Source organism: Cucurbita pepo, chromosome 1, assembly GCF_057944985.1.
Source record: "Cucurbita pepo subsp. pepo isolate OVF chromosome 1, ASM5794498v1, whole genome shotgun sequence".
Taxonomy (NCBI): Eukaryota; Viridiplantae; Streptophyta; class Magnoliopsida; order Cucurbitales; family Cucurbitaceae; genus Cucurbita; species Cucurbita pepo.
In genome coordinates, this window is record NC_141798.1 from 5,051,174 (window position 1) to 5,066,436 (window position 15,263).

General features: G+C 35.5%; 3 protein-coding genes across 6 annotated transcripts; 1 reads left to right on the forward strand and 2 right to left on the reverse strand.

Annotated features, from left to right (window-relative positions):
• Positions 1-502: 502 nt before the first annotated feature.
• LOC111800201 (heat stress transcription factor A-8) lies at positions 503-3,683 on the forward strand. Its single transcript, XM_023683797.2, has 2 exons — positions 503-887; positions 2,601-3,683. Exons 1-2 carry the CDS (start codon positions 666-668, stop codon positions 3,507-3,509), a joined length of 1,131 nt encoding a protein of 376 aa, XP_023539565.2. The 5' UTR covers positions 503-665; the 3' UTR covers positions 3,510-3,683.
• On the reverse strand, positions 3,654-6,480 carry VIT1 (vacuolar iron transporter 1). The gene is made up of 4 exons (XM_023683808.2): positions 5,989-6,480; positions 5,676-5,761; positions 4,652-4,766; positions 3,654-4,116 (listed from the first exon to the last, which is right to left on the reverse strand). The coding sequence occupies exons 1-4, from the start codon at positions 6,231-6,233 to the stop codon at positions 3,819-3,821; spliced, it is 744 nt and encodes a 247-aa protein (XP_023539576.1). The 5' UTR covers positions 6,234-6,480; the 3' UTR covers positions 3,654-3,818.
• Positions 6,481-7,178: 698 nt separating this feature from the next.
• On the reverse strand, positions 7,179-14,599 carry LOC111800192 (vacuolar fusion protein CCZ1 homolog B). Of its 4 annotated transcripts, none has more exons than XR_015421775.1 (12): positions 14,212-14,599; positions 13,247-13,455; positions 12,567-12,660; positions 11,756-11,939; positions 11,615-11,653; positions 11,422-11,531; positions 10,789-10,884; positions 10,210-10,605; positions 9,502-9,657; positions 8,189-8,418; positions 7,864-7,946; positions 7,179-7,465 (listed from the first exon to the last, which is right to left on the reverse strand). XR_015421775.1 is itself a non-coding variant. In XM_087125805.1 (11 exons), the coding sequence occupies exons 2-11, from the start codon at positions 13,429-13,431 to the stop codon at positions 7,916-7,918; spliced, it is 1,521 nt and encodes a 506-aa protein (XP_086981931.1). In that variant the 5' UTR covers positions 13,432-13,455; positions 14,212-14,599; the 3' UTR covers positions 7,488-7,915. The 4 variants fall into 4 exon arrangements, 2 of the variants coding, with proteins under 2 accessions (XP_086981931.1, XP_086981935.1); XR_015421779.1 differs by lacking the exon at positions 7,179-7,465 and adding an exon at positions 7,488-7,757; XM_087125805.1 differs by lacking the exon at positions 7,179-7,465 and having other exon boundaries at positions 7,488-7,946.
• Positions 14,600-15,263: the final 664 nt, after the last annotated feature.

Below are 15,263 nucleotides of genomic sequence, written 5' to 3' on the forward strand. Positions count from 1 at the left end.
TTTCATTCATTAATTATATGTCACTTTATAGGATAAATTGTGTTCATAAGTGTAATAATTACAAATAACTCGATCATTTACGAAAACTCGTAATTATAGTTAGGCTAAAAGATTGTTTTATTTCTATAATTACATATTTATTATCTAATAAATAATTGGGAACATTTAATCAAATTCTATAAAAATATCTTCAAATTAATAGTTTTTGATGATTAAAAGCATGAAGAAAAATATCAATCTATACATGATATATTTATAAATACAAATAAAATATTAAGAAAAATGGTATCTATGAACACTAAAAAAGTTCATAATATTTTTCTAAAAAATTAATTTAAGACATTTGAAAGCAAAGAGATTGAAAAAGTTGGAAGGTTAAAAAAAAACCTTAATTATTAATTAAAAAATAATATCTCAAACAAATTTAGTTATTTGAAAATATAAAAATAGAAAAAAAAGGAAGCGGTCAAAGGGACACGTGGCAGTGTGTAAGTGATGGAATTGGTGCAAGAATCTGGGACTATTAGAACAGCAACAATGGTGAAAGGAAGGTACGGAGAAGTGAAGAAGCATCACTGAAAACCAAACAACACGACAACGCAAATAAACCCTCAAAATTCCCAATTTCTTTTTTACTTTGTTCTTTTGTCGTAATCGATTTAGCGATGGTGAAATCCGCGGCGGAGCGGCAGGGATCGACGGTGGCGCCGTTCGTGAAGAAGTTGTATGAGATGGTTGACGACGACGCCACCAATTCGATTATCGCGTGGAGCCCTACGGAGGATAGCTTTACGATTGTGGACATGACCCAATTCTGTGTCCACATGCTTCCCAAGTACTTTAAGCACAGCAATTTCTCTAGCTTCATGCGCCAGCTTAATATCTATGTCAGTTTCTTCTTTCTTCTATTTCTCTATGTCTTCCATCATTTTTTTTTTCTGTGTTGTGGAGTTCTGATTGTCATCTTGTTCTAGATAACGCAGTTGAGTTCTAAGAAAGGGCATAGTTTGCATAGGTCGTGATGAGGTTATGTGTAAGACTTGGTCTTAAAGCTAGAGTGTGAATTCTGTCACAGTCTGTTGCCCAATTCCATGAGGTTGTTCTATCTACTCTCTTGGGTGAAGTTAGTGAATTGAGCCTCCCTTTGTTGTTCCATATTAGTAATACCTGCCTGCCCAACCTCTAGATCACTATGGTATGGTTTAGCATACCTAGCAATCATCCTAATCTTTACCCTTAATTGTGCCTAGAAGCGTCTTTGGTTTGCCGCTGATAAGATCTTTGAGATTGACTGACCAGCTGGGTTAGTTTGGCTATTCCTTTCTATTGAAAAGGAGAAACTGTTTGCCCGAGTCACCTTCTTCTAGGCTTCGCTGGAAGACCCCATAGAAACTGTCCACCTGAGACTGCTCCTTGGCCCGTGAGTCATGACACAAGGTTGGAATTCTAACTCTTTCGGAGTGGTATCTCACTTATGGCTCAGACCGTTGGAATTCTAACTCTTTCGGAGTGGTATCTCACTTATGGCTCAGGCCCCCTTTTGCCCTCCAACTAAGCAGGGCAAGAAAGGCCCAAAGCCGATCCTAAGAGGCTTAATTCTTCTTTTGGAAAAAGAGCCAACTTCTCTATCTATGGTAATCACTAAAAAAAGAGGGTTAACCATCGATCCATTAGATTGGATCTCCGGCGAGATGGATAAAAAAACAAGTATGATACTTGTGTTCTTCAGCCATGATCACTACTCTGCTCATGGAAGGTTGATAAAGGAATAGAAGTTCTGAAGGAGATTGTTCATTGCTAAAATAGTGAAGGGTTTTACATACAATACTCTATTATTGAGGAGTTGGGGTTGGCGTGAGGAAGAAATTTCACAAAGGTCTCGCAGCCTTTCGTTTTACTCCTTTTTGGAGCCTTCTCCACCAATGTTCATTGTTTCATGCACACCTGATTTAGTCATGATGCAATCTGTAGAAACAGACTCCCAAGTATTATTTTCTTCTAGATTTTTATTTTCTCTCTTTCTAGAATGAGAGTTTCGTTCTTGAGGTTATTGTTATTAAATTGTAAGGGTACATGCATACTAAATTGTAATGGTATCTCCGGTGAATTTTCACATATGTTGGAAAGAGAAACAAAACATTTGTTTTAGAAACCTTGAGAGGTAACTCGAAAGGAAAAGTATCTACTCACGGTGGACTTGAGTTGTTACAAATGGTATCAGAGCTCAGCTCAATACTGGACTGGTATCAGAGCTCAGCTCAATACTGGACGGTGTGACAGGGAGAACCCTGAGCCCGAAGGGGGAAGGATTATGAGATCCCACATCGATTGGAGAGAGAAACGAGTATCAGCGAGGATATTGGGCCCCGAAGGGGAGGGTGGATTGTGAGATCCATCATCAGAACGAAGCATTCTTTATAAGGACGTGGAAACTTCTCTCTAAACCTTGAGGACATATATATCTACGGTTAGTGAGCATGGACGGTTACACATATATATTTAAACAATTAGACCTCTTACTACATTTCTCCCTCATTACTGACATAGTTTTGAACGATCAAATCATGATTGTAACAAGTGGCTCCTTCCATAAATTTCAGGGCTTTCGGAAAATAGATACAGATTGCTGGGTATTTGCAACTGATGGATTCATCAAGGGACAAAAACATCTATTAAAGAACATCTACAGAAGGAAAAACATCCAGGGCACAGATCAGCATAACGCAGCGCAGCCCCAAGACAAGTCTGAGGGACAAGTTGAACTACATGATTATACAGAGCTGTGGAAGGAAGTTGAGAGTCTTAAAATTGATAAAAACTCTGTAATGCAGGAATTGGTTAAACTTAAGCAGCACCAAGAAACTTCAGAGGACAAGTTGCTCGTATTGAGAGACCGCCTTCAAGGCGTGGAAAAGAATCAACAGCAGATGCTGTCATTCTTAGTAATGGCTGTGCAAAGCCCTGGATTTTTGGTTCAGTTTCTTCAACCGAAAGAGAAGAATTGGCGCATGGCCGACACGAGCAATATGCTAGAACAAATACCAGATGATAAACAAGTACCTTCAAATGGTATGATAGTCAGGTATCATCAACGACCATTAGATGAACTGCCAGCAAATCTACTTCCAGCAGTGTCGGGTATGGGGAAACAGCAAGAAACTGATCCATTTCCTGATGGAATGAAGGACTTTTTCCTTAATTCTGACTTCATGAAAGTGCTTATGGATGAAAAGTTGTGTTTAGACAATCATACTCAATTTGTTCTTCCAGATGTACAAGATGTTGCATGGGAGCAGCTTCTTCTAGCTAGCCCTTTTTCTGGGAATTCAGATAATGCTACAAAAATTGACCACGAAAAACGATCGGTGGACAATGAGGACGATGAACTGGATATGGAAACAATCGATACTCGAACTCATGAAGAGAAGTCACAGGATTTTGAGATTCTAATCAGGCAAATGGAGAAATGTGAAACTTTTGAGATGTCACAAAGGTTGGATGAATCTTAAGCTGCTGCCATTTCAATGTCTTGAGTAGAGTAATGAGTTTCAGACAGGTTTATAGAATTTCAACCATCTTTTTCTTGGTGATGCCGCAAGGTAATACTTTTGTTTCAACTTTCAAGCATTATACCAAACCAAACACTTCAAGGATTGAAAAAGATGTTTTAATGTTCTAAGATCCGCATCAAATGTTCATTTCTAGACCTGAACTGTGAAAACTGGCAAAAGTTTTAGACTCATCTTATGAGATTAGACTAAAAACGTGGCCTTAGGGGGGGATACTCTTATTAGATATTGACATGGGGGCTGGTTAGTTCACAGTTGTATAGCCTTGGCCATGCCAAAAGCAGCTGCAGATGCGATGGCTCCGATAAGGGTGGTTTGGATGGCACTTTGAAAGGGCTTATTACCGGTGAAGTAACCCTTTGCATACCCGAAAACGAGCAGCGCTAATAGTGTCAATGCAACTGACGCTGTCACTGCTCTGGTTGCATTTGCAATAAACATGTAAGGAATGAGCGGCACCAGCCCCCCCAATATGTAAGCCAATGCAATTGTGAGTGCACTTTGCAGAGCTCTTCTAGGATCTGGCTTTTCCAATCCTAATTCAAATCTACATCACCACACCACACAAACAGTTGACGGATTAAATCATGAACCGAACCTGAAATTATACTGTTTGCTAAACTCATCCTTGATAATACTTTCTAAACTTGTCTTTTGAATATGATGAACTTATCGTAAAATTTAAAGTGAAAATAAAAATAAAATTACTACTAAATTTGTAATTTGAAGAAAAAGAAAATAAGGTTATTTGTTTTGAGAAACCACCTTAGGAAGCAGCTGAAAATAGTGATGTCAGTATCTTCTTGGGTGGCAGCAGTGAACATGTAAGTTAGAAAAGGCTAGAAACTTCAAATGGATTATAGATGGGTATTATTACAAAGCTAAACTTTGCTTTCTATATGAGACAAATTTCTGGGATCGAGATAAACTCACCGCCTAAGAATATTAAATAAAATATTCACCGTCTATATCTTATATGGATTTTAATAAAGGAAAATATCAATCTTATTAAACAGAAAACAAAAGATGAAATAATTATAAAATGGTGTCATAGCTAAAGAAGAAGGAGAAAGAGAACTTACTTCATCATGAAATCCAACCAAGCTTGAGGTCTCTTCCTAAGAGCATTCACAACTGGAGCATATTCATGGGGTTCAATCCCATACTGTGCCAATATCTCTGCTACTTCTGCCGCTTCTGCATTTATATTGCCAAATAAAATTCTTTCAAAAGACCAAGTATTAGTAGAATAGTAAAAATGTGTTCCTCGTCGTTAATATATTTGCTCGCGGTAATTGTGACCTATCTGGAGAATCGATGACTGAATCCAAGATGCACTTGCTAGTACTAGTACATCTGAGAATTCTTGATTGGATAGTTGTAAATAGACCCAAACTGTGGAACAAAGGATTATCCCAGACCTACACCGAGGTATTGACGGTGATTCTCAAATATTGCAGAATAGAATTTGATACAATGTGATAGAATGCAATAGAAACAAAGACACAGGACCGGAATGGGTTACCTACTCTTAACGGTCAAAGCGAACTCTTTCATTCCGAATTAAAGAATATCATACTAAAAAAAAAGTTTTAAATTCAAATGAGTCTGTTGGATTGATCTTCAAAAGTAGAAATTGAATATTGTTCTAGTGTTTTTCTAATTCAACTACAGGGATTCACCATTGGTTGGGACACGTATTTTAATCAGATATGAGCTGATTGACACATGACACAAGGTTTGCAATATTTTAAAACACAACTTTTTGTCTAAATATTTTTAAAAAATGTATATGAAAGGTTTGTAATTTTTGAAAGAATAAAAGGGCAAAATTGACCGAAGTGTTATTTAATAAGTTAACCTTAAAACAAATATTTAACAGAAATCCCAATTTTTGACGTGGAAAAGCCGTTCTTTAAGCATATGCCCAAACTACCCTTAAGCCATATTGAACAACAAATCTTATTCCGAAATAACTTACCATTTACGAAATGTTGTTCATATTCATCCTAATTTCATTTCAGTAAGAAATCTAAAATGAAACTCTAAAAAGGAATGAAAAAAGGAAAGAAAAGGAAAAAAGGAAAAGAGTTGATCAATCTGTACCAGTATCGGGAACCGCGACGATTTCTTCTTGCTCTCTCCGCAGTTCTCTCATATAGTGATCCGCTTCGCTCTTCGCCGCAAGATATCTACATAAACACAAAATACAAATGCGAAATGAAGGACGATTCTGTTCAGCATTACAGAAAAACTCAGATTCAATTTCTATACTAGAACCGATTCAATGCTCCAGCAAAATTTTGGATATCGAAAACGATCGAGTTCAGTGTTAATTGCGCGACATTTTTCTAGGTACACGGAAAGTCAATGGCGGTGATTAAGAGAGAGAGAGAGAGAGAGAGAGAGAGAGACGCACCCGCCGAGTCCCATGGAGATAGCGCCGGCAGCGACTTCAGCGATACCGGCGGTGAGGACGATGGAGGAAGAGGCATTGGCGCCGGAAAGTCCTGCGGCGAGGGCAAAAGGGACAGTGAGGCCGTCGGAGACGCCGATGATGATATCACGGACGATCTCGCCGGCGGTGAAGTGCTTCTCGGTGTGGTGGTTGAGAAGAGCCTGCTTGTGAGGATCGAGGTGGAGTGGTGTAGAGCCGTCCGCCATTGATGCAGAGAGAAAGTGGAACTTCAGTAGAGTATTAAGAGAAGGAAATGAAAATGGAATGCGAAAGGTCGAATAGTGAGATGCGTGTTGCCGTGGCCGCGAACTGTCAGAGACAGAGTACTGAAAGGAAAGAAATTCGATGGCGAAAGGCTTTCTTTTTTTAATTTTTTAAATTTTATTTTTGGTAAAATACAAAAAATATCATTAACTATGGATTAATTTTAATTATAGTTTAAAATTAAAAAATTAATTGTAATTTGAAATTTGATTTAAACTAAATATTGAAGGATGCTTTTATTTAAATTTATAGGCAAAAAAAAAATTATATATAAAGAAAAAAAAAATCTAAATACACGACATTTTTTTAATTTATTTCCCTTATGTGTTTAAATTTTTTTGCCTATGAACTTAACTTTAAAAAACCCATAATATAGGGTATTTTTTTAATATATAATTTAACCATTTATTATTCATTATTTAAAAAATAAATCTGGAATATTATAATTGGATTAGAAAATATACCATTTATTATTCATTATTTAAAAAATAAATCTGGAATATTATAATTGGATTAGAAATTTATTAGAATTTAGGTGAAGTCCCTCCTTTTTTGATCCATATCTTTAGTCGGGAGACATTGCTGGGACCAAGAGAAAGAAAGGACGGGGGACAACCATGCATGGTACTTCTCGACCGTGTCTCCGAGGGACAATTGAACGAGCCACTCATGAATGCTGCCGGGTTGGACGAGACAATAACTCGAACGCCTTCGGTCTGTTTTTTGAGCAAGGATCACAGCGTTACCTTACCTTCACCATGATACGGACTCTAAGTTCTTATGGCGGAGCACGACGGGATTTATCAACAATATGATGATGGGTGCATTAAAATGTGGAGATTCACAGGACAGAAACTTTTCTGCATAGAGTTAAATGGAACTGGATGTACATACTTTAGAAAGGAATATTTTGTCAGAAAAACAAAAATAAAAACAAAAACAAATTTTATATTCTTTTATCATATTCAAAATCATCCTCAACATGTCCTTTATCATTCAACAGTACCATCCAGATTGATTGTTAATGACTAAAAACATGCGTAGAAGTGATTATGAATACGACATGTCGATACGCAATTAGCGGAATACCTGAAATCATATACCATTTGGGACTTGGAAATTGGCACATAGCATAATGCCATCATAATAGAAAGCAGCAGCGAACTCAGAGGGCCTTTGACATGCAAGAACAATCAAATGGGATAATTATATATATCCTTCATTCCCAAATATTAACACCAAGTCAGATGCATGATATGAAGAGTTTTCCTGAGATCCTTCACAATTTTCAGAATCAGAAGAATTATATAAGCTTCTTTAGAGAATTCCACCAAAAGGGAAGAAGCTCCAGTTTTAAATTGTTGCTAAAATAAATGAATAGGACTAAATGCAGGCTTTTAATAGCTTAGATGTTCTTTCTCTCCATGGTTGAAGGCCTATATATGCATATACTTTTTCCCTCTCTTCTACAGAAAATGAGAGAGGATTCACTTTATTGTTACTAGAAATTTACACAAGGGAGATTCCAATTATGAAGCAGCAAAAACTAGAAACTGTGCACATCCGTCTAACCTCTGCTCTTTATTTTACAACGTCGTAGACACGACAGTGGAAGCGTGTCCCTCTAATCCAAGGAGAATGCTCCGTTGCAGTACCTGTAGACCACAAGTAGAAAATAGTTTCAGTTGTAGGAAAAGATGATACGATTTTTCGGTCTGTTTTGGAAAATGTTGTCTTTGTTGCAGCTTCTTGGTGTTGGCTATGAGAACTTTTCTGTAATTACTTTCTTAGTGATACTTTGGCCGAGAAAATGGCCGATCAGACTGGACATGGCCATTGCTAAAGAGTAGTTTGAGGTATTCATGCTGAAAATGTAAATAAAAAAAATTAATGATACCTGTTGCTGAATTTCTCCACCGTATCAGAGGCATAGAGCAGGGTTTCGTTGGCTTTCTCCAGAACCATATAAAGCTCTTTCCCTCTTGTGATTCGAGAAATAGCCCAAGCATTGTTTTTTGCTCTGATAGTTACTTCCAGTTCCTTTTCCTCATCAACACTATCCTGTTTTGCACGACTCTTCTCCAGATCTACCTTTTCTCTGAGTTTGCTCATGGCAAGTAAAGATTCCTGTAATACAAGAGCTCAAATCAGAAACCTCATTCTTCCATGCATTACTTTACTAGGAAACACGATCGAGTTCACTCATGGCAAGTAAAGATCCCTATAATATTAAAATTAAGCTTATAAACACTACTTTCATCTCCAAGCTTCTTTGTTTGGTTATCTACTTTCTACCATTGTTTTCAAAAACCAAGTCAAGCTTTAAAAACTTGTTTTTGTTTTTTGGAACGTCCAGCAGAATTCAAATGCTTCCTTAAAAAATCTGAAAACCATAGTAAAGAAAGTAGGAGGAAACAAGTATAAATTTCAAAAACAGAAAACTAAAAACAACATCATAATCAAATGGGGCCTTAATATTTTATTTAAATTAACGATTGTCAAAAAAAAAAAAAAAAAAAAAAAAAAAAAAAAAAAAAAAAAAAAGAAAAATACTGACCTGCAGTAAAAGTAGGAAGAAAGGTATGGCCAACTTTCTTGTAAATCTCAATCCAAGCTGAATGGGTTAGAAAAGTAAGAAGTTTTTGTTTGGAACCTCTACTTTAGAGGCTAAATGCTTGTGACAAAGTTAATAGAACTCGTTGCTGTTGCCTATCTCTAAGTTGGTGAAACGTGTAAAGAGTGGCCAAGAAGTGGACCATATTTTCTTCCATTGCCCTTCATATTAGTGGCATAGACCACTCAGGTATTTTTCAGTTCAATGTTACCTGTCCTAGAACCGTTAAGGAGGCCAATGCATGTTTAGAAATCATCACTCTAGATGAGAACTACAATGCATTGGTTAGAGCTACTTTTTAGAAAACTTGGCAAGATAGAAATGGAGCAGTGTGTTAACAAGTATAGAGAGGAGATTTAGTGGGATATGAGATATCATTCTACGTTCAGCCTCTTCTTGGAGTGCCCTTTCAAGGGTTTTTTTATTTATTTTTTATTTTAAAATACTGAGCTTTTGTGAAAATAAAAGAATACAAAGGCACACTTGTGCTAAAAGGAGAGACTTTTTGTAACTGACTCTAAGGACATTTTTTTGATGTATATTTTGATATTTCGGAATAAAACTTGTTTCTTAGTTATTGTCAAGGAACACTTTACCTTTGCTAGGGTGGTAACTTTTCCTGGTGGTGAAGCCCTGGATACTTGTCTGTCACCATCTACCAGTAAATAACGATACCCACCAACATGATAAGCATTTTCCCCACCCCAGCCCTTTGACAATGTTTCTTCAACTTTCATGATCTTCAGGGACGCCTATAAGATAGCAAGAAATTAATCCAATGAAAGGAAGGAATTAAAAGATTCATAAACCAGTTTAATAGACATTAAAAGAAATTAGTGAGTAATCAAACTAGAATATTAATCATTTGCAATACTATATTAGAATGAACTTATTAGAAATGTTATTGATTACAATACTGACTACCTTTTATATTTATTCTGGTAAAGTTTATTCTTCTAAATTTCCTCAACATGTTTCGGATTCTGATATGAGACACATGATGATAAATGAGAATCAATAAATATTGGAACCTATGTTTCCTCCCTGTGCTCATCTCTTCCTCTAATCTCTCTATTTCTAGTCCAATTTTACACTCTTCTCCCATGTAAAATAGATGATGTTTCTTCTCTTCTCTTGTCCTTCTACTCTACTAGTTCTTCCCTTCAAATGTCCAACTTTGAATGCTTCGACATAAAATCACCCTTTCAAAATTAAGAATTGAATACTAACAGGGAGAAAATTCATTCAGGAAAATTATATGATAGCAGAATAATCAAATCCATTAAAAGAGATAACCAACTAACATTTTCAAGAATATGCTGCCTGACGATTGAAATGCCTAGTTCCTCGTTAGGTAATGAGGAAACAGGAACAAGAAGAATCAGAGTCAGACTTTTATTCTGGTATACATACAGGTACATTTGCTCCTCCGTTTGAAAAAGGGAGATTTTTGGGGTAGAACCAACCCAGCCACTTGCCCCCATACCCCAAATATCAGTTTCTAGAAAACCATCCTTTCCTTTTGACCATTTTCCATGCTGCAAGGGTCGTATCACACGATTACCAACATTTCCACCATGTTGAGCAACATGAGATGCAGCATTTCCTCTGATTAAATAGGACCAAGAACTTGTGCCAGAAGATAACACACGTGGAGTCAATCTCAGAACAGCATATGAAAATAAATTTGTAGTGTCATCCTGAAAAAGAGGTTGAAGCCAATTGCTTTAAAATTTTGAATGACTCATATAACATTTTAAATAGAATTCAGTTCATGGATATGTACTTGGTTTTTAGTACCCCCGTGTATTTCAGCTTTTATAATGAAATTTGAAAAAATACAAAATCATATGAACATTAACTACTTGAAGATCAAACCATACAGGAGAAAGTGTAGTAGACACCAGTAAGTCCTGAAATAAAATCAGAGAGTGGCATGATGCGTTTCCAATGCAAGAATCAAGTGTTCTAACGAGTGCCTGCAATAAGTAAATAATTCAATTAACTCCAATGAATAAAAATATAAATGACAACGAAGCTCCAATTCTTCACTATCTTTATTCCAAACAAAGCTGGTAGCATGAGAACTAAATAGTTTCTTCATCACGTTACGTAAGAGTTCTTAAAATTCAAATTCATTATCAAAGATTCCTATTTAGATTTTAGAGACAGGTTGATATAAAGCCTTAAAGCTTGACAACACTAAGTGAAATAGCATAAAGAGATTCAAAAAGTAACACAAGGAAAGGGCAGGCCCCTCAGGAGCAGTTCTTCCTTTTTAACAAGTCTCTGGTAACTATATCCATGCTTATTAATGATTGGAAGACTATCCTTGTGTTTCTTCCTCCTGATTTTGTATTAAGACTATTCTCTCTGTTTCTTATTAAGGAAAAAAAAACTGTGAATTAGGGGAACAAAAAAAAAAAAAAAATTAATTAATTAAGTGCATTGCATCAAACACATACGAATTTTTGGAGCTTTTTTTTTTTTTTTTTTTTTTTTTTACAGGGACAAACCTGAACTTCAATGGCAGCATCTCGCCCTATGGTCAGCATCTGTACAGTTCCACGTTCCTTTAAACAGTCTACAAATGATGGTAACTGTAGTTTCTTTCCAACAAGAAAATCTGTCTCGAAAGAAAGAAAGGAATTAGGCATGAAATGCAGCAATTTCAATCCCAATCTTGATAATCAGCAATTTCAATATTACCACAGCAGCACCTATCCAATGCAGACCGCTTTTCACATGCTGACAATTAGTAACTTACAATGAAATGTTTTGAAACAAAGGTAGTAAGTACTTGACTTCATGAAAAACATTTTAGCTGAAAAGTGGCAGCAAATGACTTACCATTCAGATAATCAGTGATGAAGGAATACAAATGTGATCTGGAAGCTTCTCCTGTCGGTTCTTTCTCAAGTAATAACCTTATAGATCCGTGAAACATTAGAAAAAGAGAGTGGATTTCCTTAAGAAGCTTCTGCAATGCATCCATCCGCCAAATTGCTTCTAACTCCTTATTTTTCTCCACTACCTACCCTAACATAGATAATTAATTAGAAATACAGAGCAATTAAAGTTTAAGAATGGTTCTTTAGGAGAAGAAAAGAGCAGTTGAGAACAACAAAATGCATGACTGAAAACACTGCACAGGTAAGTTGCAAGTACACACATGATTGAAACAAAAGAGACCAAAGAAAAATAGTGGGGAATTTTTTTTTTTTTTTTTTTTTTTTTCTCAAAAAGAAACTTGGTAAATGGAAAACCTTTAATTTCAACTTGTAAAATGTAAGCATTTAATCTAAACATACGTCAACGCAAAAAGAGATGTCACCAATCAATAAGATAAACAAAAATCTAATTTCTGAAAGTAACTCAGAATTCTAGGATAACACATAAGATATTATATGAAATTCAGGACAATTAAAGCAATCAACGATTTAAAGTAGCATGTAAGAAAATTATTAATCAACGATTTAAAGTAGCATGTAAGAAAATTATTTAACCATATCAACATTGCTTCCATCTGAGTGACACCAGACTAGCATGTTACTTGCATTGATGATAAAACATAAAAGATGTGACCATCTGAATGTAGTGATCCCCAAACAAAATAGTACTACTACCATTTACTGATACATTATTTAGAACAAAACTGTACCAAAATCATCCATATATCTTGCTCTGCCTCAAAAAATACATGAGAGTGCTTCTCTGCTTCAATGACCTCACAAGCAGCCTCTGGGGAGAATGTTCTGCATGAAGTTTTCATTCTTCATTTAACTACCAACTCAGGCAAGAAATGTGAATATATTGAAGTATCTTGGAGCAGAACTTAAATCGACTGGGTTTACTTTGTTATCTCATTAAAACTAATCAACTGTAATTAGAAAAGTAGACCTAAGTAACTCCCTAAATATCTTACTAAAGAACGTAATTGAGGAGTTCACAAGGACCTTGTTTAGTGAAAGAATTATTTTCAGCCCAAAAGAAAAATATGATCCATTATAGTTTCATTTGTCTTTCATGCATTGATTACATGTACAAGTAGAATTGAAAAAAAAACGTTTGCAAAAAGGGGGGGAAGAAAAAAAACAAAACAAAACAGAAGTATAATCATGTTTGGCCCCGTGAATGGAAGAAACAAAAAAGTCACAAACTAACTATATCACCAATGCACGAAATTTTACTCCAAAAAAAAAGTGTATTTGCTTATTTTGTTGCTAGTTCCCAACATTCTTTGAGAAATTTCTGGCATTCTTATTTCTTATATCTGCTCTTCAAATATCTATGCATGATGGATACCTATTTTTGAAAAATAGAACAAAGAATGATACTGACCTTGTAAATGTGATAAGTCCTTCGCTGAGCCCAATGATATATAATTGTTTTGTAAAGGGTAAATCAGCTGGATAGAAAAATAATATCTTATCCAGCTCTTGTCCCTCTTGTTGTCCTCTCCTTGAATCAAATACACAGAGCTGAATGGCCTCAGAAACAGAAGTAGTGGCAGTCGATAGGCCCATTATTTACTTTTTCTAGTCAAAAACCTTCGGAAACGAGAAAAATATCAATTAGTGTTTTCGAAACAGGAACACCAAGCGACCAATCATACATATATGGCAAGCAGGAATAATATAAATAAACCAACTACGAAGCATTCAAATATTCATATCAGTCTCTACACTATCAAACTACATAGCAATTGCTGAACATACTAGCCATATGTACAAGGGATACTCCGCATACAAGTAAAACTTAGAAGAACAACTAAATTGCTTAATAGTCAAGAGACTGCTTCAAATTAATACGAGTCTTGTTAATATATATATATATATATATATATATATATATATATATATATATATATATATATATATATATATATATATATATATATAAACTACAATTCAAACGAAAATATCACAATCTAGTTGAATTTAATTAAAATGGGGGACAGTTCATAGAGTCCATTAGTTCAAAACCACTAGACTGGAAATCAACGAATTTGTCAAAAGTTGTACACCAACAAAGAGAGAGCTGCTCGACCCGTTTGCAGGTTAAATTTCTATGAGCAACCAAACTACATTGAAGACCCCTATAAAGAAAGAAATCACTGAACCCGTACGCAAGTAAAATTTCGAATAGTGACTAAATTACAATGAAGTCATTTAGCCCCCTAGATTAAAAGTAATTATCGCGAAAGGACCTCAATCTAGCTGAATTTCACTAAACATGGGCATAATTCACAAAGTCCAACACCACTAAACTGGAATTCAACGAAGTTGTCGGAGGAGAAGGCGTACCTCTAGAATAAGCAATTCAAGCAGCACCTCAACGGAACGCTAAGCCCGAGTGCCCATTGCATTCGCCGTCGATCGGAGATTGGAGAGGAACATTGGGAGAATTGAGCCGTGTGGGTAAACAATTAACTCGTTAGAGCCCTAATAAACATCAATAACTTCCAAAGAGGATCCGATCGATGAGAAAGATCTAGGGCTGTGTGAACCTTCCTGAATGGAAGCCGAAGATTTCCCGAAGTTGGGAAATTTTAGGGTCCACGGCAGTCGAACAGTATATTTTAGGGCTGTTTGGTCGGCTAGTTGGGGCTGCGGAATGCCCTATATCAGCAGACAGCAGGAACACAAACCAAGATTTTCAGAACCACGATAACTCTGACTCTCCTCACCGGGGTTCAATACAACTGTATCAGTTAGTTGCATTTTATTTCATAGATCTTATTATCCACATGTTTTAATTTTTTATTTAATTTTATTTTAAATATTTTTAGTTATTTTATTTTGAGCTATTCGCGTAGTATAAATCCATAGTTTTATGAACCATTTTAAATAAATATTTTTATATATTACTGTCATGCATATGGTAGTGGCTCTATTTTTCTTTAGAAATTAGGATCGTTACATATTGTTTTAACCATTGAGTGACTAAACCCAAAGTATTAAATTTCTACTGACATGTCAATATTTTCACACGTCTACAAAGAACACCTTATTATTATGTCTTCAGTTTTCAAATTTTCCTAGAAGGCTACACACGATTTTCTATTAGACGTGTCTACTTTGCGTTCAACGATCCCAAATTCAGCAATTTGAGAAATAAATGTTATAAGCTAACAAATAATAAGAAGCAACAACGACACCAATAACATATAACTCAAATATAAATATTTGGCAACTAGCTATATTCTCCCATGGATTCGGCAGACACAAATATTTTTATTTTTTATTAAAATAATAATATTCTAAATTTTCAATTATTATATATGGGAACAAAACTACAAAACTTCATATGCATCAATGGGGTATTTAGTAGTAAACTTAAATATTTTTTTCTTTAA